Below are 27251 nucleotides of genomic sequence, written 5' to 3'. Positions count from 1 at the left end.
AATTTTGTATCTCTTTTTTTAAATATTCAGAGTTCAGATTTATACCACTTAACCCATTCTTCCAATTTTTACCACCCCATCAGTGGCGTAGTGAGGTTTTCTTGCACCCGGGACATAATATTTTTTTGGTTTCGCTTTTGGTGTCACTTTTGGTGTTAGTACATTCTGCTAATTGTTCCAAGTGTTCTACTACATTCTCTGGCCAATCGACGATAACGCTACCCGCTTTTTTTCTGGCGCTCCATCTTGTTTCAGATTCACGCTTGATATTTTTTCTTAAAGCATTTTTTAACAATTCTTATTGTAACGTTGAAAATGAGAAAAAAAGATATATGGTTAACTATGATTAACTTTTTTGGATACTCGGGTTTTACACACGGGCAAAAAACTTAAGGCCAGAAAAAAGTACAAGCGCATTAAGTTTGACCTTTTGACTATCCGATCTGATAATTTTAAAAATCAAGAAAGTTGATAGCAAGTTTTTGCAAAACTTCGAAACGTAAAAACGTCGATTTTTACACGTTTTCAAGCGATACCCTTGATTTTTTTTTTTTGAATTTTTTCGATAAAATTTTGAGGCATCGCTGAAACGCTATGGAATTCAAACTGAACGTTGTTTTTGAGACGGAGCTTCTAAAAGTATGAGCAAAATTAATGTGCTCCTCCAATACTCAAAACTATCATAAATCAAAGTAGCGATACTTTTTTTTTTGTCATTTTCAATATTGACAGTTTTTTGCTTATAGCTTTTTGAGGCAACCGAGTATTGAAATTTGGATTATGCACGATAATAGCCTATGAGGGACTAAAAATACGTGGGTCTTCAAATTCGATGTGCCCCTTTCAGTTTTGAAGATAGAGGCAGAAAAGTGGAAGCACTTGGTTGCGTAAATTTTTTTCAGGAGCATGTTTTTCGCGGGCACAGCTACAATTTTACTTTTATCACTTCATACCCGTTTGTTAATTTTTTCTCTACACCACAGTAGTATACTATCAATTGCTTCATCTTGGAATATTCACGCAAGGAAAGTTATTGATGTTTGTACATGGGGCAAATATACGAAATTTTCGCCAAAAATTGGCAATCGTCAAAAAGTGCAGACATTTTTTTTTGTATATTTTTAAACTAGTTTTTATTTAAAAGTAAATGAAAATAAACACAAATTTTTTTCTACACTTTTTGACGATTGCCAATTTTTGGCGAAAATTTCGTATATTTGCCCTATGTACAAACATTAATAACTTTCCTTGCGTGAATATTCCAAGATGAAGCAATTGATAGTATACTACTGTGGTGTAGAGAAAAAATTAACAAACGGGTATGAAATATTTGACGGTTACTCGGTTTCATATTTTGGCCGATATCTCCAAAACCGGATCTCGGGTATTAAAACTTTTTTACCTCAACATACTTCGTTCACATATCTATATGTTTTTAAAGTTTCAAAAGAATCGGGAGAAAGGTGTTAAAATAAATGTGTTGTAAACTTTGCAGTAAAAAATATTTGGCGGTTATTCGGTTTTATATTTTTACCGATATCTACAAACCGGGCCTCGTGTATCAAAAAAATTTTACATAGCTAACAGCTGCATATATCTCCATATTTTGTTAAAATTTCTATTGTGTTGAAATAAATGTATATTTAACATTGCGACCTCAATTTATATATATTTTGCTCGATCTTTTGACTATATCTTTTTGAGGCATTATGTAAGACGACTAACGGCGATGCACTATAGCTCCAATTTACCCCTCAATGTTCCTAACAAAAAGATATTTACGTGATACCATGTTTCAAAAAAATTTTTTTTCTCCAGAAAAACCAAAGTTTTGCGGGTTTCCCCATATGCTTTCAATTATTCCACAACCTGTCGGAAGTGTTATGGATATATGCATGCATTTTTTAGTATAGAAATTTTTTTCCACAAATCAGTTATAAAAAAATACAAATTATCCAGGAAGTTCTGCTTTGGGGACCATTTGGCGCCCCCTCCCCCCTGTGAGTAGCGCCCAGGGCAAGATGCCCCTCCCCCACACTTCGCCACTCCCCCCATATAAGAGAAGCTATAATCCGAATGTGCAAAGTTCTTGGTCATTCAAATAACTTTGCTTTTTTTGCAAATTTTACACACTATTTCATTTCATTTACCTGATTTGTTTTTAAGGTATTTGCTTACCATGGAATTTCTTTTGACACACCAGGCAAATTTTCCTTTCAGTTCTTTCAATTCCAATTCACTGCTACTCAATGCCTTTCGCTCAAGTATTTAATACAAAGTAATCCAACATTTCTTGAAAAAAGAAAATCCTCATAAGATTTGATCTTTATGATGATTTCTTGTTTGCTTTAAAAAGGCTGCGTTTGGTGATTTTCTTTCTTTACGTCTTTTCAACTTTCGTCCGACTTTTTTGTTAATAAAAAGTTTTGTGATAGTTAAAGTAGAAGCAAGTTTACACAAATTAAACAACTCAATCAAAAGTAGAGGGATATATAAAAATTTACAAGGAAATGTACAAATGGTAGGAATAGAAACCACTTTGAAAACCTATATATGCTTGATTGCGTTAAAATGTAAATATGTACATTAGACTGAGTCGATTTATTAACTGATAACGCGCCATTGATTTTTCGACAGGATTTGGGCTCAGGAAAAAAAGTTCCACTACGCATACCCAAAAAAAAAATTTTCGAGCCTGCGAAATTTAATTTTTTTCCCTTTTTTTGACTTTGATTTTTAAGGTTTTTTTTCATGACCTACTAAACAAATTTTCATGTAAAAAAATATTTTTTTTTCAAAAAACTGTTATCGACAACGTTTTTGGCGGACATTTTTGGATCGGACAGGGTATATATATGAAATTTTTTTTAGTAGATCAGGAAAAAAACCTGAAAAATCAAAGTCGAGAAAATCAAAAAAATGACATTTCGCAGTCTCAAAAATTGTTTCGATGGCGCGATATCGGTTAACTTGTTCATACAAATCGATCCACCCTAATATACATATCTATGTGTTTAGTATGCTCAGCAATCATATGGTCTATAAATCCATGTAAGGAAAATCTCTAGTTCCAAACTGTTGCGTTTCTGTGCATTCGTAATCATGACTAGTTCGCTCTCAAACTCTTATACATGCTTTCAACTAAAATAAAAAATAAATGTAAGGCGCGATAACCTCCGAAGAGATCTAAGGCCGAGCTTCTCTTCCAATTTGCGTCGTGCTCCTCTTGTTTTTCCCTACAAATTGGCCGGACGGGACCTACATGTTTTATGCCGACTTCGAACGGCATCTGCAAGGCAGATGAGTTTTCACTGAGAGCTTTTCATGGCAGAAATACACCCGGAACGCTTGCGAAACACTGCCGAGGGGCGACCCCGCTTAGAAAAATTTTCTTCTAATTGAAAAACCTTATTTCTAAAATTTGGATGTTGCTTTGCCCGGGGTGCGAACCCAGGGCATACGGTGTGATAGGCGGAGCACGCTACCATCACACCACGGTGGCCGTGCTTTCAATTGGCGAACTTAATATGGCGATGTCATTGGCAGTGCACATTGTATCTGCTGCATTACTTTTTCTGGTTTCGATCTAGATAAAAATTTCCACTCCAGGTACGATTCGAGCTCAATGCCAGACTGAAAAATTGTATTTTGTTTTTGGAACAGTCAGTAGAAAATATTTAAGACACAACACCTTTTCCAGTTTAAGTTTCATCAATCAACTCTAATTCAGAAAATTACAATTAAAGTTCAGAAATTTACTATTTAAGTTCATAAAATTACAATTGAACTTAAATAGTAAATTTCTAAACTTGAACTGGAAAAAGTTTAGTTCTTTTGTTGGGAGTTCCCAACTTATTATGAATTTAGTCCAATTCATGCTTCTATTTCTACAGTTCCAACCTATTTTAAAAACAAAAAGTTGAGATCTAGTGCGTTTGTTCGTATTATTTCTTCGGTTCTCTACTTTTGCTTCTTTTCTGTTGTATCTCATTCGAAGACAGTTACGAATGACTATAAATATCTACAATGGAACTATCAAGTCTCATTATACTCAGTTGAGTATAGCTCACAGAGTATATTAACTTTGATTGGATAACGGTTGGTTGTACAGGTATAAAGGAATCGAGATAGATACAGACTTCCATATATCAAAATCATCAGTACCGAAAAAAATTTGATTGAGCCATGTCCGTCCGTCGGTCTGTCCGTCTGTCCTTTAACACGATAACTTGAGTAAATTTTGAGGTACCTTGATTAAATTTGGTATATAGGTTCCTGGGCACTCATATCAGATAGCTATTTAAAATGGACGATATCGGACTATAACCACGCCCACTTTTTCCATATCGAAAATTTCGAAAAACCGAAAAAGTGCGATAATTCATTACCAAACGCAGATAAAGCGATGAAATTTGGTAGGTGAGTTGAACTTATGACGCAAAATAGAAAATTAGTAAAATTTTGGACAGTGGGCGTGGCACTTCCCACTTTTAAAATTTTTTTTTAAGTAAAATTTTAACAAAAATTTAATATCTTTACAGCATATAAGTCAATTATGTCAACATTCAACTCCAGCAATGATGTGGTGCAGCAAAGTACAAAAATAAAAGAAAATTTCAAAGTGGGCGTGGCTCCGCTCTTTTTCATTTAATTTGTTTAGGATACTTTTAATGCCATAAGTCGAACAAAAATTTACTAATCCTTCTGAAATTTGGTAGGGGCTTAGATTCTAGGATGATAACTTCTTTCTGTGAAATAGGGCGAAATCGGTTGAAGCCACGCCCAATTTTTATACACAATCGACCGACTGTCCTTCCGCTCAGCCCTTAACACGATAAGTTGAGCAAAAATCGATATATATTTACTAACCTTAGTTCACGTACTTATCTGAACTCACTTTATCTTAGTATAAAAAATGGCCGAAATCCGACTATGACCACGCCCACTTTTTCGATATCGAAAATTTCGAAAAATGAAAAAAAATCCATAATTCTATACCAAATATGAAAAAAGGGATAAAACATTGTAATTGGATTGGTTTATTGACACAAAATATAACTTTAGAAAAAAACTTTGTAAAATGTGTGCGACACCTACCATAATAAGTAAAAGAAAATGAAAAAGTTCTGCAGGGCGAAATCAAAAGCCCTTGGAATACTGTTCGTGGTATTTCATATACAAACAAATTAGCGGTACCCGACAGATGATGTTCTGGGTCACTCTGGTCCACATTTTGGTAGATATCTCGAAAACGCCTTCACATGTACAACTAAGGGCAACTCCCTTTTAAAACCCTCATTAATACCTTTAATTTTATACCCATATCGTACAAACACATTATAGAGTCACCCCTGGTCCACCTTTATGGCGATATCTCGAAAAGGCGTCCACCTATAGAACTAAGCCCCACTCCCTTTTAAAATACTCATTAACACCTTTCATTTGATACCCATATCGTACAAACACATTCTAGAGTCACCCCTGGTCTACCTTTATGGCGATATCTCGAAAAGGCGACCACCTATACAACTACCACCACTCCCTTTTAAAACCCTCATTAATACCTTTAATTTTATACCCATATCGTACAAACACATTCTAGAGTCACCCCTGGTCCACCTTTATGGCGATATTTCGCAACGGCTTCCACCTATAGAACAAAGGCCCACTCCCTTTTAAAATACTCATTAACACCTTTCGTTTGATACCCATATTGTACAAACGCATTCTAGAGTCACCCCTGGTACACCTTTATGGCGATATCTCTGAAAAGGCGACCACCTATACAGCTACCACCACTCCCTTTTAAAACCCTCTTTAATACCTTTAATTTGATACCCATATCGTACAAACAAATTCTAGGGTCACCCCTGGTCCACCTTTATGGCGATATTTTGCAACGGATTCCACCTATAGAACTAAGGCCCACTCCCTTTTAAAATACTCATTAACACCTTTCGTTCGATACCCATATTGTACAAACGCATTCTAGAGTCACCCCTGGTCCACTTTTATGGCGATATCTCGAAAAGGCGACCACCTATACAACTACCACCACTCCATTTTAAAACCCTCATTAATACCTTTAATTTATTTCTTTCATTTCTTCACATATACAACTAAGGGCAACCACTCCATTTTAAAACCCTCATTAATACCTTTAATTTATTTCTTTATTTCTTTCATTTCTTCACATATACAACTAAGGGCAACTCCCTTTTAAAACCCACATTAATACCTTTAATTTTAACCCATATCGTACAAACACATTATAGAGTCACCCCTGGTCCACCTTTATGGCGATATTTCGCAACGGCTTCCACCTATAGAACAAAGGCCCACTCCCTTTTAAAATACTCATTAACACCTTTCGTTTGATACCCATATTGTACAAACGCATTCTAGAGTCACCCCTGGTACACCTTTATGGCGATATCTCTGAAAAGGCGACCACCTATACAGCTACCACCACTCCCTTTTAAAACCCTTTTTAATACCTTTAATTTGATACCCATATCGTACAAACAAATTCTAGGGTCACCCCTGGTCCACCTTTATGGCGATATTTGGCAACGGCTTCCACCTATAGAACAAAGGCCCACTCCCTTTTAAAATACTCATTAACACCTTTCGTTTGATACCCATATTGTACAAACGCATTCTAGAGTCACCCCTGGTACACCTTTATGGCGATATCTCTGAAAAGGCGACTACCTATACAGCTACCACCACTCCCTTTTAAAACCCTCTTTAATACCTTTAATTTGATACCCATATCGTACAGACAAATTCTAGGGTCACCCCTGGTCCACCTTTATGGCGATATTTTGCAACGGATTCCACCTATAGAACTAAGGCCCACTCCCTTTTAAAATACTCATTAACACCTTTCGTTTGATACCCATATTGTACAAACGCATTCTAGAGTCACCCCTGGTCCACTTTTATGGCGATATCTCGAAAAGGCGACCACCTATACAACTACCACCACTCCATTTTAAGACCCTCATTAATACCTTTAATTTATTTCTTTATTTCTTTCATTTCTTCACATATACAACTAAGGGCAACTCCCTTTTAAAACCCTCATTAATACCTTTAATTTTATACCCATATCGTACAAACACATTATAGAGTCACCCCTGGTCCACCTTTATGGTGATATCTCGAAACGGCGTCCACCTATGGAACTAAGGATTACTCCCTTTTAAAATACTCATTACCACCTTTCATTTGATACCCATATCATGCAAAAAAATTCAAGAGTCAACCCTGATCCACCTTTATGGCGATATCCCTAAATGGCGTCCACCTATAGAACTATGGCCCACTCCCTCATAAAATACTCTTTAGTGCCTTTCATTTGATAGACATGTCATACAAACACATTCCAGGGTTTCCTTCGGTTCATTTTCCTACATGGTTATTTTCCCTTATGTTGTCACCATAGCTCTCAACTGAGTATGTAATGTTCGGTTACACCAGAACTTAACCTTCCTTACTTGTTTATTTTATATTTATCTTAAAATCGTTTAGTTATGTAGATCTGTTCACTATATATTTCTTATCCTATACATCCGATTATTACCGATTACGAACTTGATAAGATTATTGTTCAGCCCCATTCATGAAAGGTATGAAGTCTTCGGCACAGCCGAAGACAGTCCCGTTCTTACTTGTTTTTTATTTTCATTGCTCTGCTGGGATAATTTCTTTTCCTTTCACTGATTGTCTTTTACAAATCTCTACTAACACTATTTAGTCAGGAGAACAAATTGTTTGTATTGTATTACAATGTAATGCACAATTAAATTGAACACTTCAATAAACACTGCTCTCCTTGGTTCGTATGTGGATTATACGTATTATTTTACGGGGGCATCCCCGTTGAAGTATATGACTGAAACGTGGAAATCCCGCAGCCAACGATAATAACCGATGTAGGGTGTTGCCAAATTTTGAGCAGGAAAAAACAGTTTGTTTGTTTTCAATCTTGTCATTTCAGAAGTAAAATAAAATTGGGAATTTTTTATTAATTTTTGCACGCACGTTGGGGCCCTCGTGGTTTGGGGCCCCGCATAATTGATACGGCTGATACGGCGGTAGCTACGCCCCTGTGTGAATGTTTATGTGTATTTTCTTGTATTTATATTTCTTGTATTTATATCAGTGAAGTGTGTTTACATTATCGATGTATCAATGTTGGTTTGGTCATTTTGATATTTGTGGCTTAGGAAATATATAATTGTATTTATATTATGTATACATTTATAAACATAGAAAATATTTTATTACGAAAGTTTCGCATATACAATATATCTATACCCATGAGGGTTGTTAGAAATTGTAGCCAAAGTGTGTTGACATATACATTTATGTACATATCGAACAGAGCTATTAAGTGATTTGCCATAAAAAAGTTGTTACTCATACGCCCGTTGTATGCGGTTGATACCCTCCCGAGATTAAACCATAAAAACAAATGCATACAAATTTTACTGAGATTATGTATCTTATTACCACTGATAAAAATTACTTTAACTAGGCTAATCATCATCCTAGTCATTACAAATCGATGCTTAACCTTCTAGGCGTTGTGTAATATCCCAAAAAGAAATTCGGGTAGATGTTGCCTTTCCTTCGGCTGCCGAATACGGGTATCGATAAATACTTTAGGGGGACTCATGAAAGCATATAAACTTATAAGGTGTAAAATTATATCCATATACACACGCTGTTATATGAACGCACCTAGTAATACTCTTGATAAACTTGATTGTTTATCAGCTGTATTATTGCCGAACAACATTTTTTGATTGTTATACAAATTAAAAAATGCCAAGACTAAGTGAAAAATCAAAACTAAAACGCCTTTACTTGCTGATGTTGGAGATTTTTGATGAAAATGCCTGCTGTAATGTCTGCAAGGTTGCATTCCTTTGAGTTTACCGCGTTTACACAATGAAATGTGCGCGTAAATTTATACAAATTGTGTAAATGATTTTTCATACAAAATTTGACAGCTCGTTTACGCACTAGATAAATTTATACGTTTACACACTTTATAAGGCATTTATACGGTTACATGAGTCCCCCTTTTGTGTGTTTGTGAGTTTGTAGCTCAAGATGGTGCGCTTCTAATATATTGGGAACTACTGCGCGCCCTCTATCTCATGTTTTCAACTGGCGAATTAAAAATGGCGATATCATAGGGCATGAAAATTGTCCCCGCTGCATTATGTTTTACGATACGTGATCGAAACCCATTTCTTAAATCACAATAGCTCTGAAATGGTAGATTAGATTAATGACATATTTGAGCTAACGAAAAATAGTACTCGTTAGATTCATAACTTATTATAATTTTTAGAAATAGTTTGACAAGTGCATGTTTAAAATGGGTATCAGTCATTGGTACCTTTTTCCACAGATTATGTTACAAAACATATTCGGGTTTCGATGCATCATTTCGTATTCCATAAAGTTGCCCTGTGAGTGACCTAGGCATGTTTCGTATGAATTGATTCATATATTAGTTGTTTGTCATTGCTTCGAACTTTTTGCAAATAAGCGATACGCAAGGTTGAAATTCCATGAAGCTATATCTACTATAATAGCAGCTTTTTTCTAGATTATATACATATTTATAAAATATATTACTTATTTTGTTTTGCTGATATTCCGACAGGGTGGATAAATGAGGTATATTGGAACGATTTCCCGTCATCCCTTGTCAAATTTGGTTTTGAGAGATAGATTCATTAGAGTGCTCCCCTCCACGGAAATGTTTAGTAAAAGGCGAAAGATTTATTCGACAACTGAAGAGAAGCCACATTTATATAAAGATTTCCGTGGAGAGGAGCACTCTAATGAATCTATCTCTCAAAACCAAATTTGACAAGGGATGACGGAAAATCATTCCAATATACATCATATAAAATATATGTCAAATATTAAATATGAAAACACACACTGTCGATGCTCGAACTAGAGAAAATTTAGCTAACAAAATCGCTACGATCAATCTTGTACTTAAGTTTTTGTTACTTTAGGTGTAGTTGTGCACTAGACATTTGTATCACCACTGACTTCTCTACATGGAAGGTCATGGGAGGATTTTAATTCATGCCTACTCAGTCCAAAGCAAAACGCGTTGGTAGGATTTAATGGCTGATATTGCCTTCAGTGCCATTGCTCGCTTTAAGTAGCGGATACATTTTTGTTGCATTTTTCCTAATTTATATCAGCTAAAAGGGAACTTTGGCATCTTTGTTCAGGTCAATGATATTATAGACATCAAATGAAAACACTTCAATAACATATCTCTAGTTTTTCCTTGGCAAACCTTAAACCTCCTGATAACATACTGATAAATTTTCGATACAAAATCTTTAACAATTCCATAGAAAATTGGTAACTTTTTTATAAATAACACGATAACTTTTATACAACAAATCGATAATGCCTGTCTTCATAGAGCAAGGAGTGGTGGGATAATCTAGAAGGTTAAACATGGTCATATAAATCATTCCTTAATGGCGCTTGTTGCCGAAACGTATCGGATATCTATATCCGGCAAAGGACCACCAACATCGATAACACTCTCCAAAAAATTCGGGCACTCCCATAATAAATCCATAACTTTAAAAAAAATCTATACGTTTTGGGTAATACATCGACGGTAATAATAGCAGCCGCCGCACAGTGGGCTGGATTTGGCTTTCAATGGACTTAGGGAAATCAAAAAAATATTAGTTAATAACACAAAAACTTTGACTTTGCATGACGTTTTTATATATGAGTACTTTTTCATAAAGTCTTAAACAAAAAAGTTATAGCAAATAAAAAAATTTTGTGTATGGGAAAATCACATTTTTACCGTTAACTCATTTTCCTCACATTTCCTCAAGACTTCTTTAATTTATTTATATAGTTAGGGTTATATACTGCGCAATTTACTCCGTTTCATGGTTCGAAAAGGTTCGCGTTTTTTTTTGTTGTTTGTTTTTTTTTTTTGAGTATGGCGAATCACTTTTTAATTTTGGGTAGAATTTAAAAACAAAAATATTTTTTTTTGTTTTTTTTTTTTTTTTGAGTATTGCGAATCACTTTTTAATTCTGGGTAATATTTAAAACAAAAATATTTGATAATTCATATTATGCATTTAATTTTTTTATATTGAATTTGCATTTAACAATCCAAAAAGTCCGAATCAAAAATTTAGCTATTCCAGCTTGTTCGTTAGTACCAAAAGAGTAATTAAAGAAGTCTCCAAATATACATATAGGTATATGACCAAAAAAAAAAAAAAACTAAAAAAAAAACAAGCAGTATGTATATTCGTATCCAATTAAAATTGAGAAACTAAAATATTTAGTTTTCTGTATCATAGTCCGGTGGCCACCGTGGTGTGATGGTAGCATGCTCCGCCTACCACACCGAATGCCCTGGATTCACACCCTGGGGCAAACCAACATCAAAATTTTAGAAATAAGGTTTTTCAATTAGAAGAAAATTTGTCTAAGCGGGGTGGCCCCTCGGCAGTGTTTGGCAAGCGCTCCGAGTGTATTTCTGCCATGAAAAGCTCTCAGTGAAAACTCATCTGCTTTGCAGATGCCGTTCGGAGTCGGCATAAAACATGTAGGTCCTGTCCGGCCAATTTGTAGGAAAAATCAAGAGGAGCACGACAAAAATTGGAAGAGAAGCTCGGCCTAAAATCTCTTCGGAGGTTATCGCGCCTTATATTATTATTATTATTGTATCATAGTCCAGGTTTTGCGGTAGGAGTAATAGAGATTTCACTTCTTCGGATATTTCCTCATTCTTACTAGGTAATTTCGATCTCCTCGATGAAATAAATGGGTCTGAAGTAACTAACAAATTATTTAAAATGTTCTCATTTGTGGCTTTGCGGCTAAGTTTTCTTGCATGGTCTCGACGATATGCTCTAAAATCTTTATTTGTGGATTCAGCGGCTTCGGACAACTTTCCGATAGGAATGGAACCAAAATGCTCTATTATTGAAGCTCAGTGTACTAAAATTTTATGTACACTTGGAGGCATGTAATAACATTCATATAGTTCGACGTAAACTCGAATGGTTTCTCTGGCGTACATGTTGAACTTTTGTACATTTATTGGACACTCACATGAAAGTGCCCCTAATATTATAGAGAATCTTTGAATGAGATTTTCACTAACACCAGTTATAGAGGCTGTTCGGCCGGGCTGCGTCTAATCCTGGAGGTAGGTGGGCGCACCGGGTCGATCTCAATGAACGGGTTGGGTTTTGGAATAAAGAAGAAAAATGAAGACGAGAATTTCTCGTTATAATAATACGTTTTATTGGGTAGAAGTAAAATAAACTGGTTACAATATACCTGAATATCTTGTTGAAAACAGTGGAGATCGCTGGCGGCAGATGTTAGCTGGTTGGCTGTTAGAATCCAAGAGGCCGGTTGTATAGCAAGCTACAACCGTTGACCCGCAAAATCTTCCGTTTTGGAGGGGAAAGGCACCCACACATCAACCCCGACATGCATATGCATGAGTGCTGACAAAAAGCACACATACACGTGCATGTATATGCATGCACATGCATGAGGGTGATGGTGTGGGTGGTTATAAATTAAGTCGAGTATCGAGTATCGATTTGCAGAGTTGCATTGGGGGGATCGCAATCAGATGCGGAAACGTTAGGCATCCTGCCTAAACAGAGGCGGTAGTTTTAATGTCAACGAGAAATCGTCTAGCGGTATTTCCATCATTCGTTGTACCGTGCCTTTGTTTTACCCCGTCTACCAATAAACCAGTCTGAATAGTAAAAATTATTTTAGTGAAGCCAAAATTGCTGGAAATTGGAAAAAAATACCTAGATGTACACATATGCTCGTTAGGGTATGTCGATATGAAACTTGGTTACTAAAAACAATAAATTAAAGAAAAATATCACAGAATGCGAAAATGTACATTTAAAGTCCTAAGTCCCAAACTTTCAATTTCGTTCCACTGTGCGCCGTAGATCCTGGATTCAATTCCCGGGAAAAGCAACATCACAAATTTAGAAACAATTTTTTTTTTTAATTAGAAAAAGGTTTTTCTTTTTTTCCAAGTGTATTTTTGCCAAGATAAGCTTCTCAGTGAAAACTCGTCTGCCTTGCCGATGCCGCTCAGTGTTGTCGTAAAACATGTTGGTTCCGTCCCGGCAATTTGTAGAAAAAATTAAGAGGAGTACGGCACAAATCCGAAGCCAAGTTTAGCTTCATTCTCTTCGGAGGTATATCACACATTACTTTTGTTCTTTTGCTGAATACAATGACGAAAAAAGGCTGATATCTCATCGGCGAAAAATCGATAACTCATCTAAATCTTTGATTTCTTCTTCGAACTCATCTCTAATTTAGTATTCCTCGCCGATAATACACCCAGAACAAAACTTTTCCCTACCTTCCTTCCCCTTCCTTTGCTTTCCTTTCCTTTCAATTAATTTTCTTCTCTTTTCTTTCTTTTCCTTTGCTTTTCTTTTCTTGTCTTTCCTCTTTTGTTTTCCTTTCCCATTTTTCTTTCATTTCCTTCCCTTTCATTTCCTTTCCTTAACTTTTCTCTTCTTTTTCTTTCCTTTCCTTTCCTTTCCTTTCCTTGCCTTACCTTTTCTTTTCTTTCCTTCTTTTTCCTTACTTGTTTAAAATATATTTGCTCTACGAGTTCGTTTTTTTTTTTTTTTTTGAATTTCAGTGGTGCTGGCCAATCAACAAATGAGATCCACCACAAATCTACTCATCATCAATTTGGCCATTTCAGACATCTTATTTGTCATATTCTGTGTGCCCTTTACCGCTGCCGATTATGTGCTACCCACATGGCCATTCGGTAATTTGTGGTGTAAGTTCGTGCAGTATATGATTGTGGTTACATGCCATTGCAGCGTCTATACGTTGGTGCTGATGTCGTTCGATCGTTTTTTGGCCGTTGTACATCCGGTTAGGAGTATGTCATGGCGTACAGAACGTAATGCGATGCTGTAAGTATATCAGGCATGCTTAACCAACGAAACGATATCATTTCGTTACGATAATCAACGTTAATAAACGAAACGAAGTCATTTCGTTTCGTTTATTAACGTTAAGATCGTCAAATTAACGAAATGATTTCGTTTCGTTTTCTGCCATATCAAAACGAAATCAAATCGTTTATGTTGATTATTAATTTCAAACTATGCTGGCAAAGCTGATTGATGGCGGAGTCATTAAAGGTGAAGGCATTAGCCAAGCTGATTGCAACTTTTCTCATGAATTTTGACAGTACGAACATTTCTCAGAGTATTTTTGACATTACCACCAACGAATTACACAAACAAATTACATAGAGTTTGTGTGTGTATGTGCGCTCGTTGTTGCCACCTTACGGCTTCACCATGGCTATAGCATTGCCAGCACAATTCAAACATAAAGTATCACGTTTTCGTTAACGTTTTTAACGTTAACGAAAGCTTTTCGTTTCGGTTAAAAACGAGATACAATTTATCTTGATAATTTCTTTATCGATAATATTTCGAAGTGTTTCAACGGAAACGGTGGAAATTTTTTGATAAACGATTAGCTTAACGTTAAGGTGCATCCCTGAAGTATATAAACACAAGCACACACATATACACACATACACGTACATGTAACAATGTAATGTGTGTGATCTATCATTCGTTCACACACAAAATGTTGTTAGACTTTGTATTGCCATGATGGCTTACACTTTGATAATGCAATTTCATTTTCATTCCAATTTCAGTGCGATTGTATGTGCATGGGTACTTATTGTGACATCAGCGATTCCAGTGGCTTTAGCACATTCATTACGACTATACTATTTCAAAGGCCGCAATTATACGGCATGCGTTTTTCGATCAGAGGAAGAAGGTTGGAGTTTAGTAGGCTTCCAGGTAATTATGATGAAATGGCTTTTTGTGGTGTTAGCTGAGATTGCATTTTATAGAATTTTGTGGAATTTGAACGGCGTAACCTGTTGTGCCTATTGTGGCATTATTAAAGTGTATCAGCTGTGTTAAATGGTTTGGTGGTATTGCCCAATACAACCTGGGAGGTTCAGTGCAAGTTAATGAGGAATATAGGTCATATGTGATATTAGTTTCAGCAAACTTTCACTATTACCTTTTTAAGGGTGGAATGTTAATAAGGAAACGTGCTATATAGTATATAGTGAATCGAAATCACTCAAGATAGGGAAACATCGAGAACTCAAAATCGCGCCAGTGGTTTTAAGCTCTTTCATTGCAATAGGATAATAATACCCACCCCTGCCATTCTAATAATAGCTTAGAATTATGGGGCCTTTGGCATAGATATCTCTTTTGCGTTGACCCATTTCAATAAAAGGGGGAAATGAGTCTTCGAAAAACCTTCACATGCGTCTCAGCGCTTGGGGCCATATCGCAACAGAATAATCTCGTGACCTCTGTTGAGATGAAATAAACTCAACGATTGATGGATCAATGCTAATTCGTTCATTGTTTACCTGACACATAAGCATATTTGAGTATTGCATAGCAAGTCATGTGTCAGCTTCCACTTTTCTTTTTGTATCGATGACAACCCCGCAGGTTGTTAGGAGTGTTATCGATGTTGATTGTCCTTTGCAGGATAAACATAGATCCGGAGCAATTGTTAACAAGTGTTATTAATGTGTTAGCCCGACCTGTAAGCTCACTTTGAAAGGGATTTTCCTTAGGGAAGCGGGTGTGAGATGGAGCAATCTCGAATCTTGTTCTCACACTAAGTTCGTGTGGCCTGAATGGGATCCGAGATGAACAAGAAGTCTCCTTCTTCTTTGAAGAGGGACATATCTCTGGTGGTTGGACTTATAACCGGCGATATAGAAATAGGGAAGCATGCATGGCTGGGTGCTCCATATAATGATTACTGCAGGAGCTGCAAAGACGAAGAGAAGATAAAACAGTCAAGCATTTTCTGTGCGATCGTCCTGCGCATTGGCGCAAGAGGAAGAAATCTCTGGGATTTCCCTTCTTTGACGATCTTTGCGAACTGGCTAGGTTGGAACCTAAGAAATTCCTGACGTTTGTTGAATCTACCTGTTGGTTTGAGTTGAGATCCACGTGGTATCACAATGGGACTTTTTGGGCCAGTCTAACCTAATCTAACCCGTCTGGGTCATCCCTTCCTAGTTCTATCAGCAGCGTGGGGTCGTCAGAGCCTCGCCCCACAAATATCTGTGTGATAGATTTATATTTGGGATCACCAAGCTAGATTAGATCCTCCTCCAACTGTCTCTTCCAACCTAGTAGACTTCTTCATATTAATCTGTTTTCAAATACTTGTCTCGAAAGGAATACTTTTTTAGGCGTGCCTCTCTAAAGCACTAATTGAGAGGCCTTATAGAATATTGTTCGAGAGCGATTTAGTTCTGCGACTTGTATTATTATTTCTAGCATCACATTAAAGAAATCGCACGAAAGATGATTACTCTGTCTGAAACCTCGTTTGTTTTCGAACGGTTCGGAGTGGTCCTTCACAATTCTAACCAAGCTGATTTCGTTGCTCAACTTCATTTTGTTCATCCGCACAAGTTTTGCAGAGAAACCAAATTTAGACATAGCGGCATATAAGTAGATAATTTTTGTGCAGTTGGCGGCTTTTAGATGGACGAAGAGGTGAAGTGTGTCAGCTCTTTTTACGCGGGCTTTTACAAGATTTGGCTTATGGTAAAAATCTGGTCGATGTTAAACTTACCAGTCGATTCATGATGGGTTTCATTCCTTCGCATAATACCCTTGATTGCCGGAACTTTATATGCGATATTAAGAAGGCTGATTCCTCGATAGTTGGCGCAGTTTGCAGGGTCACCCATTTTGTGGACTGAGCACTTAAATTGAGATAACTTTACGAGATTAAGTATTCTCTTTTATCTTGACACAAAATTGATTGGTATTGAAAATGAGTGAAATCGGACGATAACCATGCCCACTTTTTGTATATATAAATTTTAAAATAATGGAAAAAATTTGATATTTCAAAAACGAATAGCGCTTAGCTAATGAAATTTGGTAGGTGGATTGCTTTTATGAGGCAAAATATAAATTCAAAAGAAATTTTGGAATATGGGCGTGCCTCCATCCACACTTAGCAGAAGAAAATTTGTATGTTTAACAAGTCGTAAATTAAAAGCTGTTAGAGATATTACATTAAAATTTGGCAGAGACAATATTCTTGCCAAATTACATGGAATTAGTGAAGATAGTCTAAATGGATTAAAGAGCATGCCCACTTTTCCTAAAGTCTTATAATATAATCCTTATAACACAACAGCAAGAACGTCTCAAGCACACAACTAAATATGTAATGTTCAGTTTCACCCGAAATTAGAAATTTTAACTTTTTTAAACTGCTTTTAGTTTTAACGAGAGTGAGTAAGAACATTTTGTCTATGCCAGTAAGCGCTACTAATTCAATTCCTCATGGATTTTCTAAAGCGTCAGCTGGAATCTAGAATGTTGAGCTGAAATTTAGAAAGCGTCCTTTGGATTTCAGAAAGGGTTAAGTGGATTTTCGAACGCGTTGAAAAAAAAAACAAAACTTTCCAAAATCTAATTTGTGTTTTCTAAAATAAATTTGAAATAGTAGGAACAATAAATTGGAGTTTACAAAATGCTAATTGGATTTAAGACAGCGCAGATATAATATTTTTTACAAATCCTAAAATCCAGTTGCCTTTTTCTAAAATACACTTAAGTTTTTAAAAAAATCGAATTAGCATTTACTTAATGATGCTTTCAAAATTCCAGTTGTCAATTCCAGCTGACGCTTTCGAAAATTCAACTGAAAATTGTAAAATCAAATTTACTCCTTCTAGAAGACAGTTCACACTTCTTAAGAGCGATTTTGAAATGGTGTAGTAGTAGTTTCGAATGCAACTTGAGATTTTCCATACCGGGTATACATGGGAGATCACGCTGGATATATAATGTTCGGTTCTGCCCGAACTAAGACTTTCTTACTTGTTAAAGTTACTTTTCTCAGTTTAAAAATTTTCATTTTTGGCCGTGCAAAGGAAGCTTCTATTTGAGTTATGCTTCGCTTGTTAAATCAAACTATCTGAACGTGGCTAAATATTAATCAATTTATCGGTCTCGGTGTAATTTTTTGCACTTGATACACAATTGAGCTCTGTATAACAAGCTTATAATATAAATCTTTAAATCCTTTTAAAGAAATACGAATTAGATTAAACAGCATTTTGTTTATCCCTTTAAGCTTGATATTGTTGTATCAGTTTTGTTGAAAGAAAAAAATAAACTTTTAAATCTTCTAAGGGCGTTTATAGTGCACTTATAGCTTCTGTATTTGATAAATTGTACATTAGTGTGACCGTTATTTTTTTCCGTATTTTCACTTGGCAAACCCCTTAGATTTACGCCAAATTAGAAAAAAATTATATACCAAGAATTTTAGATCGTTTGCATAATTATTGGGCGTACCTTGAGCCCACAAAGTTTGCTAAACGTGATATTTTTCTCACTATGGCTCCTTTAATTAACTTCAGTAATATTTATTTTATAGAACAACTTTATTCACAAATAATCTAGGGACATATCTGATGAACAATGTTGCTCTATATTAGTTTTCTTTAACATTAATATTTAATCCAGAAAAAACCAAATTAAAAAATAACAGTGAAATTTTCACATATCTTCGCATTCTTTGCCTGATGATTATTTATTTTATTAAATGGTGTAATTATAAAAAGTGCTCATAGGAAATTGTTTTTGATAGTTTTTGACTACTTGCAATATATATTGTTTTAGTTCGTCGTCTTTTGTGAGCATTGGGTTGTAGTCTTGCATCAATTTCATCGCCATAAAGCTAATGCTGTATTGATTTTAAAGCGAAGAAAAAAATTGTTTGTCTCAGAAGAAATGAACTGATCCATTCCGCCTCTAATAACATGCATAACATTTAAATTTTGAATTGAGACGCGTTTTACGTCTTCATCTAAAGTCTCACGACTCAATGCCTTCACCATCTCTTTTTTTGACTCAACAGAAACACTGTTATCAAAAAATGCTAAAGCCACACATTCAGGACTCAAGTACCATAAGTGGTTTTTAAATATGTGTAATGCAAATTGAGATATATCAGCATCAATTTTTTTTAAAAGAATCCAGTTTTTTCAAAAGCTGGAAATCTTTGTATGGTGCTTGTGCAGCAAAAGGGGCAGAGAACCACATCTCAACATATATTGAAAAAATAAAAATACATATATTACGTAAAGCTTTCCTATCTTTTACTGCCAAATCAGATTCACGTCGAAATAAAAATATTTTTAAGCAGTATATAGCTTTTGCCATCCATCCATCTCGGAAAGCCCCAGGGGCGCGAAAAGCTGCATCGCGAATAGGTGGAGTCTCGCCAAGAAATATTAGTGTTAGCTCAAGAAACTCCCTGTAATCATCTCTTGACTGTTTAGTTTTGTTCCCATCGTTCACAAATTTAATTATATTATCTTTATCTACTCTTAAATATTTTTTGACATCATTGCCTTTCATTCCAGACTGATAATTATTTTGGTTAATATTTCCCCATGTATTTTTAAATTGCTCAAATACTTTTACATTTGAACTTTCGGGTTTACTTCTCTTAACTTCAAAGGCACTTTTTAATACGACTTCAAAAATGTGGTGAAGGCAAGGTAGCCAAAGAAGCTGCTTTTGTAGGCTGTATTAAATAGTCGTACAGGTTCCATTAAAACGGTTGTATTTACGGCAGTTGCGTATAACACCAAGGCTTTTATATGATCTTGAAGTCTCCATTCAAAAATAGCTTTACAAACAGCAGACGCCTGCTCTCTGTCAGTTCCACTTTTAAGTGCGGGCACTTCAAGTAGTTGCTCTCTACGCGCGCATGAAATTATGATTGGAAGTCTGTCAACTTTTTGATTCCCAGTAAGAGCTGGTAACGGCTTTTCGATCACTGACCTTGCAAACATCTAAAGCGGCTGCAAGTTTTGGAGTCATTATATTTTTAAATCTTCTCTTTTTATACTCAGTTGAGCAGAGCTCACAGAGTATATTAAGTTTGATTGGATAACGGTTGGTTGTACATATATAAAGGAATCGAGATAGATATAGACTTCCATATATCAAAATAATCAGGATCGAAAAAAAATTTGATTGAGCCATGTCCGTCCGTCCGTCCGTCCGTCCGTCCGTCCGTCCGTCCGTCCGTTAACACGATAACTTGAGTAAATTTTGAGGTATCTTGATGAAATTTGGTATGTAGGTTCCTGAGCACTCATCTCAGATCGCTATTTAAAATGAACGATATCGGACTATAACCACGCCCACTTTTTCGATATCGAAAATTTCGAAAAACCGAAAAAATGCGATAATTCATTGCCAAAGGCGGTTAAAGCGATGAAACTTGGTAGATGGGTTGATGTTATGACGCAGAATAGAAAACTAGTAAGATTTTGGACAATGGGCGTGGCACCGCCCACTTTTACAAGAAGGTAATTTAAAAGTTTTGCAAGCTGTAATTTGGCAGTCGTTGAAGATATCATGATGAAATTTGGCAGGAACGTTACTACTATTACTATATATGTGCTAAATAAAAATTAGCAAAATTGGATGAAGAACACGCCCACTTTTTAAAAAATTTGTTTTTTAAATTCAAATTTTAACAAAAAAGTTAATATCTTTACTGTATATAAGTAAATTAAGTCAAAATTCAACTCCAGTAATGATATGATGCAAAAAAATCCAAAAATAAAAGAAAATTTCAAAATGGGCGTGGCTCCGCCCATTTTCATTTAGTTTGTCTAGAATACTTTTAATGCCATAAGTCGAACAAAAATTTACCAATCCTTCTCAAATTTGGTAGGAGCATAGACTCTGTGACGGTAACTGTTCTCTGTGAAAATGGGCGAAATCGGTGGAAGCCACGCCCAGTTTTTATACACAGTCCACCGTCTGTCCTTCCGCTCGGCCGTTAACACAATAACTTGAGCAAAAACCGATATATCTTTACTAAACTTAGCCCACGTACTTATCTGAACTCACTTTATCTTGGTATAAAAAATGGCCGAAATCCGACCATAACCACGCCCACTTTATCGATATCGAAAATTCCGAAAAATGAAAAAAATGCCATAATTCTATACCAACTACGAAAAAAATGATGAAACATGGTAACTGGATTGGTTTATTGACGCAAAATATAACTTTGGAAAAAACTTTGTAAAATGGGTGTGACACCTACCATATTAAGTAGAAGAAAATGAAAAAGTTCTACAAGGCGAAATCAACAGCCCTTGGAATCTTGGCAGGAATACTGTTAGTGGTATTGCATATATAAATAAATTAGCAGTACCCGACAGATGATTTTCTGGATCACCTGGTCCACATTTTGGTCGATATCGCGAGAATGCCTTCACATATACATCTAAGGGCCACTCGCTTTTAAAACCCTCATTAATACTTTTAATTTGATATCCATATCGTACAAACACATTCTAGAATCACCCTGGCCCACCCTAATGGCGATATCTCGAAAAGGCGTCCACCTATAGACCTAATGCCCACTCCCTCTTAAAATGCTCAGTAATACCTTTCGTTTGATACCCATATCGTACAAACATTCTAGAGTCACCCCTGGCCCACCCTAATGGCGATATCTCGAAAAGGCGACCACCTATATACCTAATGTCCACTCCCTCTTAAAATGCTCAGTAACACCTTTCGTTTGATACCCATATCGTACAAACATTCTAGAGTCACCCCTGGCCCACCCTAATGGCGATATCTCGAAAAGGCGTCCACCTATAGACCTAATGCCCACTCCCTCTTAAAATGCTCAGTAACACCTTTCGTTTGATACCCATATCGTACAAACATTCTAGAGTCACCCCTGGCCCACCCTAATGCCGATATCTCGAAAAGGCGTCCACATATAGACTTAATGCCCACTCCCTCTTAAAATGCTCAGTAACACCTTTCGTTTGATACCCATATCGTACAAACATTGTAGAGTCACCCTTGGTCCACCTTTATGGCGACATCTCGAAAAGGCGTCCACCTATAGAACTAAGGATTACTCCCTTTTAAAATACTCATTACCACCTTTCATTTGATACCCATATCGTACAAACACATTCTAGAGTCACCCTGGCCCACCCTAATGGCGATATCTCGAAAAGGCGTCCACCTATAGACCTAATGCCCACTCCCTCTTAAAATGCTCAGTAACACCTTTCGTTTGATACCCATATCGTACAAACATTCTAGAGTCACCCCTGGCCCACCCTAATGGCGATATCTCGAAAAGGCGTCCACCTATAGACCTAATGCCCACTCCCTCTTAAAATGCTCAGTAACACCTTTCGTTTGATATCCATATCGTACAAACATTCTAGAGTCACCCTTGGTCCACGTTTATGGCGATATCTCGAAAAGGCGTCCACCTATAGAACTAAGGATTACTCCCTTTTAAAATACTCATTACCACCTTTCATTTGATACCCATATCGTACAAAAACATTCTAGAGTCACCCCTTTCCCACCCTAATGGCGATATCTCGAAAAGGCGTCCACCTATAGACCTAATGCCCACTCCCTCTTAAAATGCTCAGTAACACCTTTCGTTTGATACCCATATCGTACAAACATTGTAGAGTCACCCTTGGTCCACCTTTATGGCGACATCTCGAAAAGGCGTCCACCTATAGAACTAAGGATTACTCCCTTTTAAAATACTCATTACCACCTTTCATTTGATACCCATATCGTACAAACACATTCTAGAGTCACCCTGGCCCACCCTAATGGCGATATCTCGAAAAGGCGTCCACCTATAGACCTAATGCCGACTCCATCTTAAAATGATCAGTAACACCTTTCGTTTGATACCCATATCGTACAAACACATTCTAGAGTCACCCCTGGCCCACCCTAATGACGATACCTCGAAAAGGCGTCCACCTATAGACCTCATGCCCACTTCCTCTTAAAATGCTCAGTAGCACCTTTCGTTTGATACCCATATCGTACAAACATTCTAGAGTCACCATTGGTCCACCTTTATGGCGATATCTCAAAAAGGCGTCCACCTATAGAACTAAGGATTACTCCCTTTTAAAATACTCATTACCGTCTTTCATTTGATACCCATATCATACAAACACATTCTAGAGTAACCCCTGGCCCACCCTAATGGCGACATTTCGAAAAGGCGTGCACCTATAGACCTAATGCCCACTCCCTCTTAAAATTCTCAGTAACACCTTTCATTTGATTCCCATATCGTACAACTAGAGACACCCCTGTTCCACCTTTATGGCGATATCTCGAAACGGCGTCCACCTATGGAACTAAGGATCACTGCTTTTCAAAATATTCATTAACAGCTTTCATTTGATACCCATATCGTACAAACATATTCTAGAGTCACCCCTGGTCCACCTTTATGGCGATTTCTCGAAAAGGCGTTCACCTATAGAACTAAAGCCCATTCCCTTTTAAAGTACTCATTATCACCTTTCATTTGATACCCATATCGTACAAACACATTCTAGAGTCAGCCCTGGTCCACCTTTATGGCGATATCCCTAAATGGCGTCCATCCATAGAACTATGGCCTACTCTCTCTTAAAATACTCTTTAATACCTTCCATTTTATACTCATGTCATACAACCACATTCCAGGGTTACCCTAGGTTCATTTTCCTACATGGTGATTTTCCTTATCTTGTCTCCATAGCTCTCAACTGAGTATGTAATGTTCGGTTACACCCGAACTTAGCCTTCCTTACTTGTTTTTGGTTGGCGTTGGCATTACAGCGCCTGCTCCCAAGACCTGCTAAAGACAATTAAGTGTTCTGGTTATAGTTTTGTAAGGTAACCCTGCGTGTTTCAATTATTTCACATCTACGTTTTATATAGTTTCATTCTCACGTTTTACTTATAATTTATAACCTTGAACTTACCTCATAGCTAGCAGCGATTTCGCTGATATCGCTCTCCAAACCGAAGGAGGAAAGTTCAGCTTTTTCATCTGAATAAAGACAGTAAAAATAAATATATGCTATACTATATTAAAAATAATATACAATTTCTTCTGACTAGAAGCAGCTAATGCACCATCACTCTGTTCTTTCCGTTCTAAATGATTTTGTTGACGTTCTTTCATTCTTTCTTCAGTTACTGCTGTTTTGTAATCGATGCCATACATAAACCCCGGTCTACCATTCTATCTTTGATTCTCCCAAAATAATGTGTCCTCTGAATATTTAATAAGGTTCAGTGCATTTGCACTTGCTATATCAAAGAAGTCATCTAACTTCGGCGTCCACGCCTCTTCTCTTTCTCTTTGCGTTTCCAATTTAATTTTAGAATTTTTATTCACTTTCCTCCTTAGATTATATAAATCTTCAAGTTTTGTTATGCATTGTTGCTTGGTTCTAGTGGGGATTCGATCTTTATCCCAAAAAATATTCACTTTTTCGACCACTAATTTAGCACAATCACGTAAATTTAATTTTATTGCTCGTAAATTAAAAAATAATACCTTCATAACTTCCTTGTTAGAAGGTAATTTACATCCACTTAAGGAAGGAGAAAAATAGCCTAACAGATAAATTTTTTCACGCAAAATTCTTGATGACATGTCTAATTACTTTCAATGCACGACAGTACAAGAAATGTAGTCGTCGTTAAGTAACAACAAAAATCATATTCTGCTCTGCTACTCAGTAAGAACTAACGGTAAACTGTTGCACTAATTATGTGTTGGAAATAATATATGAAAATATGTTCGTATGCAAAGAATGCGAAGATATGTGAAAATTTCGCTGTTATTATACTCAGTTGAGCAGAGCTCACAGAGTATATTAAGTTTGATTGGATAACGGTTGGTTGTACATATATAAAGGAATCGAGATAGATATAAACTTCTATATATCAAAATCGTCAGGATCGAAAAAAAATTTGATTGAGCCATGTCCGTCCGTCCGTTAACACGATAACTTGAGTAAATTTTGAGGTATCTTTATGAAATTTGGTATGTAGGTTTCTGAGCACTCATCTCAGATCGCTATTTAAAATGAACAATATCGGACTATAACCACGCCCACTTTTTCGAAATCGAAAAACCGAAAAAGTGCGATAATTCATTACCAAAGGCGGATAAAGCGATGAAACTTGGTAGGTGAGTTGAACATATGATGCAGAATAGAAAATTAGTAAAATTTTTGACAATGGGCGTGCACCGCTCACTTTTCAAAGAAGGTAATTTAAAATTTTGCAAGCTGTAATTTGGCAGTCGTTGAAGATATCATGATGAAATTTGGCAGGAACGTTACTCCTATTACTATATGTATGCTGAGTAAAAATTAGCAAAATCGGAGAACGACCACGCCCTCTTTTAAAAAAAAATTTTTTTAAGTCAAATTTTAACAAAAAATTTAATATCTTTACAGTATATAAGTAAATTATGTCAACATTCAACTCCAGTAATGATATGATGCAACAAAATGCAAAAATGAAAGAAAATTTCAAAATGGGCGTGGCTCCGCCCTTTTTCATTTAATTTGTCTAGGATACTTTTAATGCCATAAGTCGAACAAACATTTACCAATCCTTGTGAAATTTGGTAGGGGCTTAGATTCTGGGACGATAACTTATTTCTGAGAAAAAGGGCGAAATCGGGTGAAGCCAAGCCCCTTTTTTATACACAGTTGACCGTCTGTCCTTCCGCTCGGCCGTTAATACGATAACTTGAGCAAAATTCGATATATCTTTACTAAACTCAGTTCACGTAATTATCTGAACTCACTTTGTATTGGTATACAAAATGGCCGAAATCCGACTATGACCACGCCCACCTTTTCGATATCGAAAATTACGAAAAATTAAAAAAATGCCATAACTCTATACCAAATACGAAAAGAAGGATGAAACATGGTAATTGGATTGGTTTATTGACGCAAAATATAACTTTATAAAAAAACTTTGTAAAATGGGTGTGACACCTACCATATTAAGTAGAATAAAATGAAAAAGTTCTGCAGGCTGAAATAAAAACCCTTGAAATCTTGGCAGGAATACTGTTCGTGGTATTATATATATAAATAAATTAGCGGTATCCAATAGATGATGTTCAGGGTCACCCCGGTCCACATTTTGGTCGATATCTGGAAAACGCTTTCACATATACAACTACCACCACTCCCTTTTAAAAGCCTCATTAATACCTTTAATTTGATACCCATATCGTACAAACGCATTCTAGAGTCAACCCTGGTCCTCCTTTATGGCGATATCTCGAAAAGGCGTCCACCTATAGAACTAAGCCCCACGCCCTTTTGAAATACTCATTAACACCTTTCGTTTGATACCCATATTGGTCAAACGCATTCTAGAGTCACCCCTGGTCCACTTTTATGCCGGTATCTCGAAAAGGCGACCACCTATACAACTACCACCACTCCATTTTAAAACCCCCATTAATACCTTTTATGTGATACCCATATCGTACAAACACATTCTAGACTCACCACTGGTCCCCCTTTAAAAGGCGCCCACCTATAGAACCAAGCCCCACGCCCTTTTAAAATACTCATTAACACCTTTCATTTGATACCCATATTGTACAAACGCATTCTAGAGTCACCCCTGGTCCACCTTTATGGCGATATCTCGAAAAGGCTTCCACCTATAGAACTAAGGCCCACGCCTTTTTAAAATACTCGTTAACACCTTTCCTTTGATACCCATATTGTACAAACGCATTATAGAGTCACCCCTAGTCCACCTATATGGCGATATCTCGAAAAGGCGTCCACCTATAGAACTAAGGATCTATCCCTTTCAAAATACACATTAACACCTTCCATTTGATACCCATATCGTACAAACAAATTTTAGAGTCACTCCTTGTCCACCTTCATGCCGATATATCGAAAAGGCGGCCACCTATACAACTACCCCCACTCCCTTTTAAAACCCTCATTAATACCTTTAATTTGATACCCATGTGTTTGTACGCTACATTCTAGAGTCACCCCTGGTCCACCTCTATGGCGATATCTGGAAAAGGCGTCCAACTATACAACTACCACCACTCCCTTTTAAAACCCCCATTAATACCTTTAATGTGATACCCATATCGTACGAACACATTCTAGAGTCACCCCTGGTCCACCTTTATGGCGATATCTCGAAAAGGCGACC

General features: G+C 36.5%; 1 protein-coding gene and 1 non-coding gene across 5 annotated transcripts in view; one reads left to right on the top strand and one right to left on the bottom strand.

Moving 5' to 3' along the window:
* The window catches only part of LOC137250526 (allatostatin-A receptor-like), a 361545-nt gene that overhangs the window by 185214 nt on the left and 149080 nt on the right, over positions 1 to 27251 (top strand). For all 4 annotated transcript variants that reach the window (XM_067783486.1, XM_067783484.1, XM_067783483.1 and 1 more), the window contains 2 exons: positions 13736 to 14021; positions 14786 to 14936. In XM_067783486.1, the coding sequence (XP_067639587.1) occupies positions 13736 to 14021; positions 14786 to 14936 (437 nt within the window). The remainder of the gene's footprint in view (positions 1 to 13735; positions 14022 to 14785; positions 14937 to 27251) is intronic.
* Positions 9712 to 9838, bottom strand: LOC137251536 (U5 spliceosomal RNA). The gene has a single exon (XR_010953281.1). It is a non-coding gene; the product is annotated as a U5 spliceosomal RNA (small nuclear RNA).

This window comes from Eurosta solidaginis, chromosome 4, assembly GCF_040869045.1.
Source record: "Eurosta solidaginis isolate ZX-2024a chromosome 4, ASM4086904v1, whole genome shotgun sequence".
NCBI lineage: Eukaryota > Metazoa > Arthropoda > Insecta > Diptera > Tephritidae > Eurosta > Eurosta solidaginis.
The sequence above is the reverse complement of the archived record's forward strand: the minus strand, read 5'-3'. Positions and strand labels throughout refer to the sequence as shown.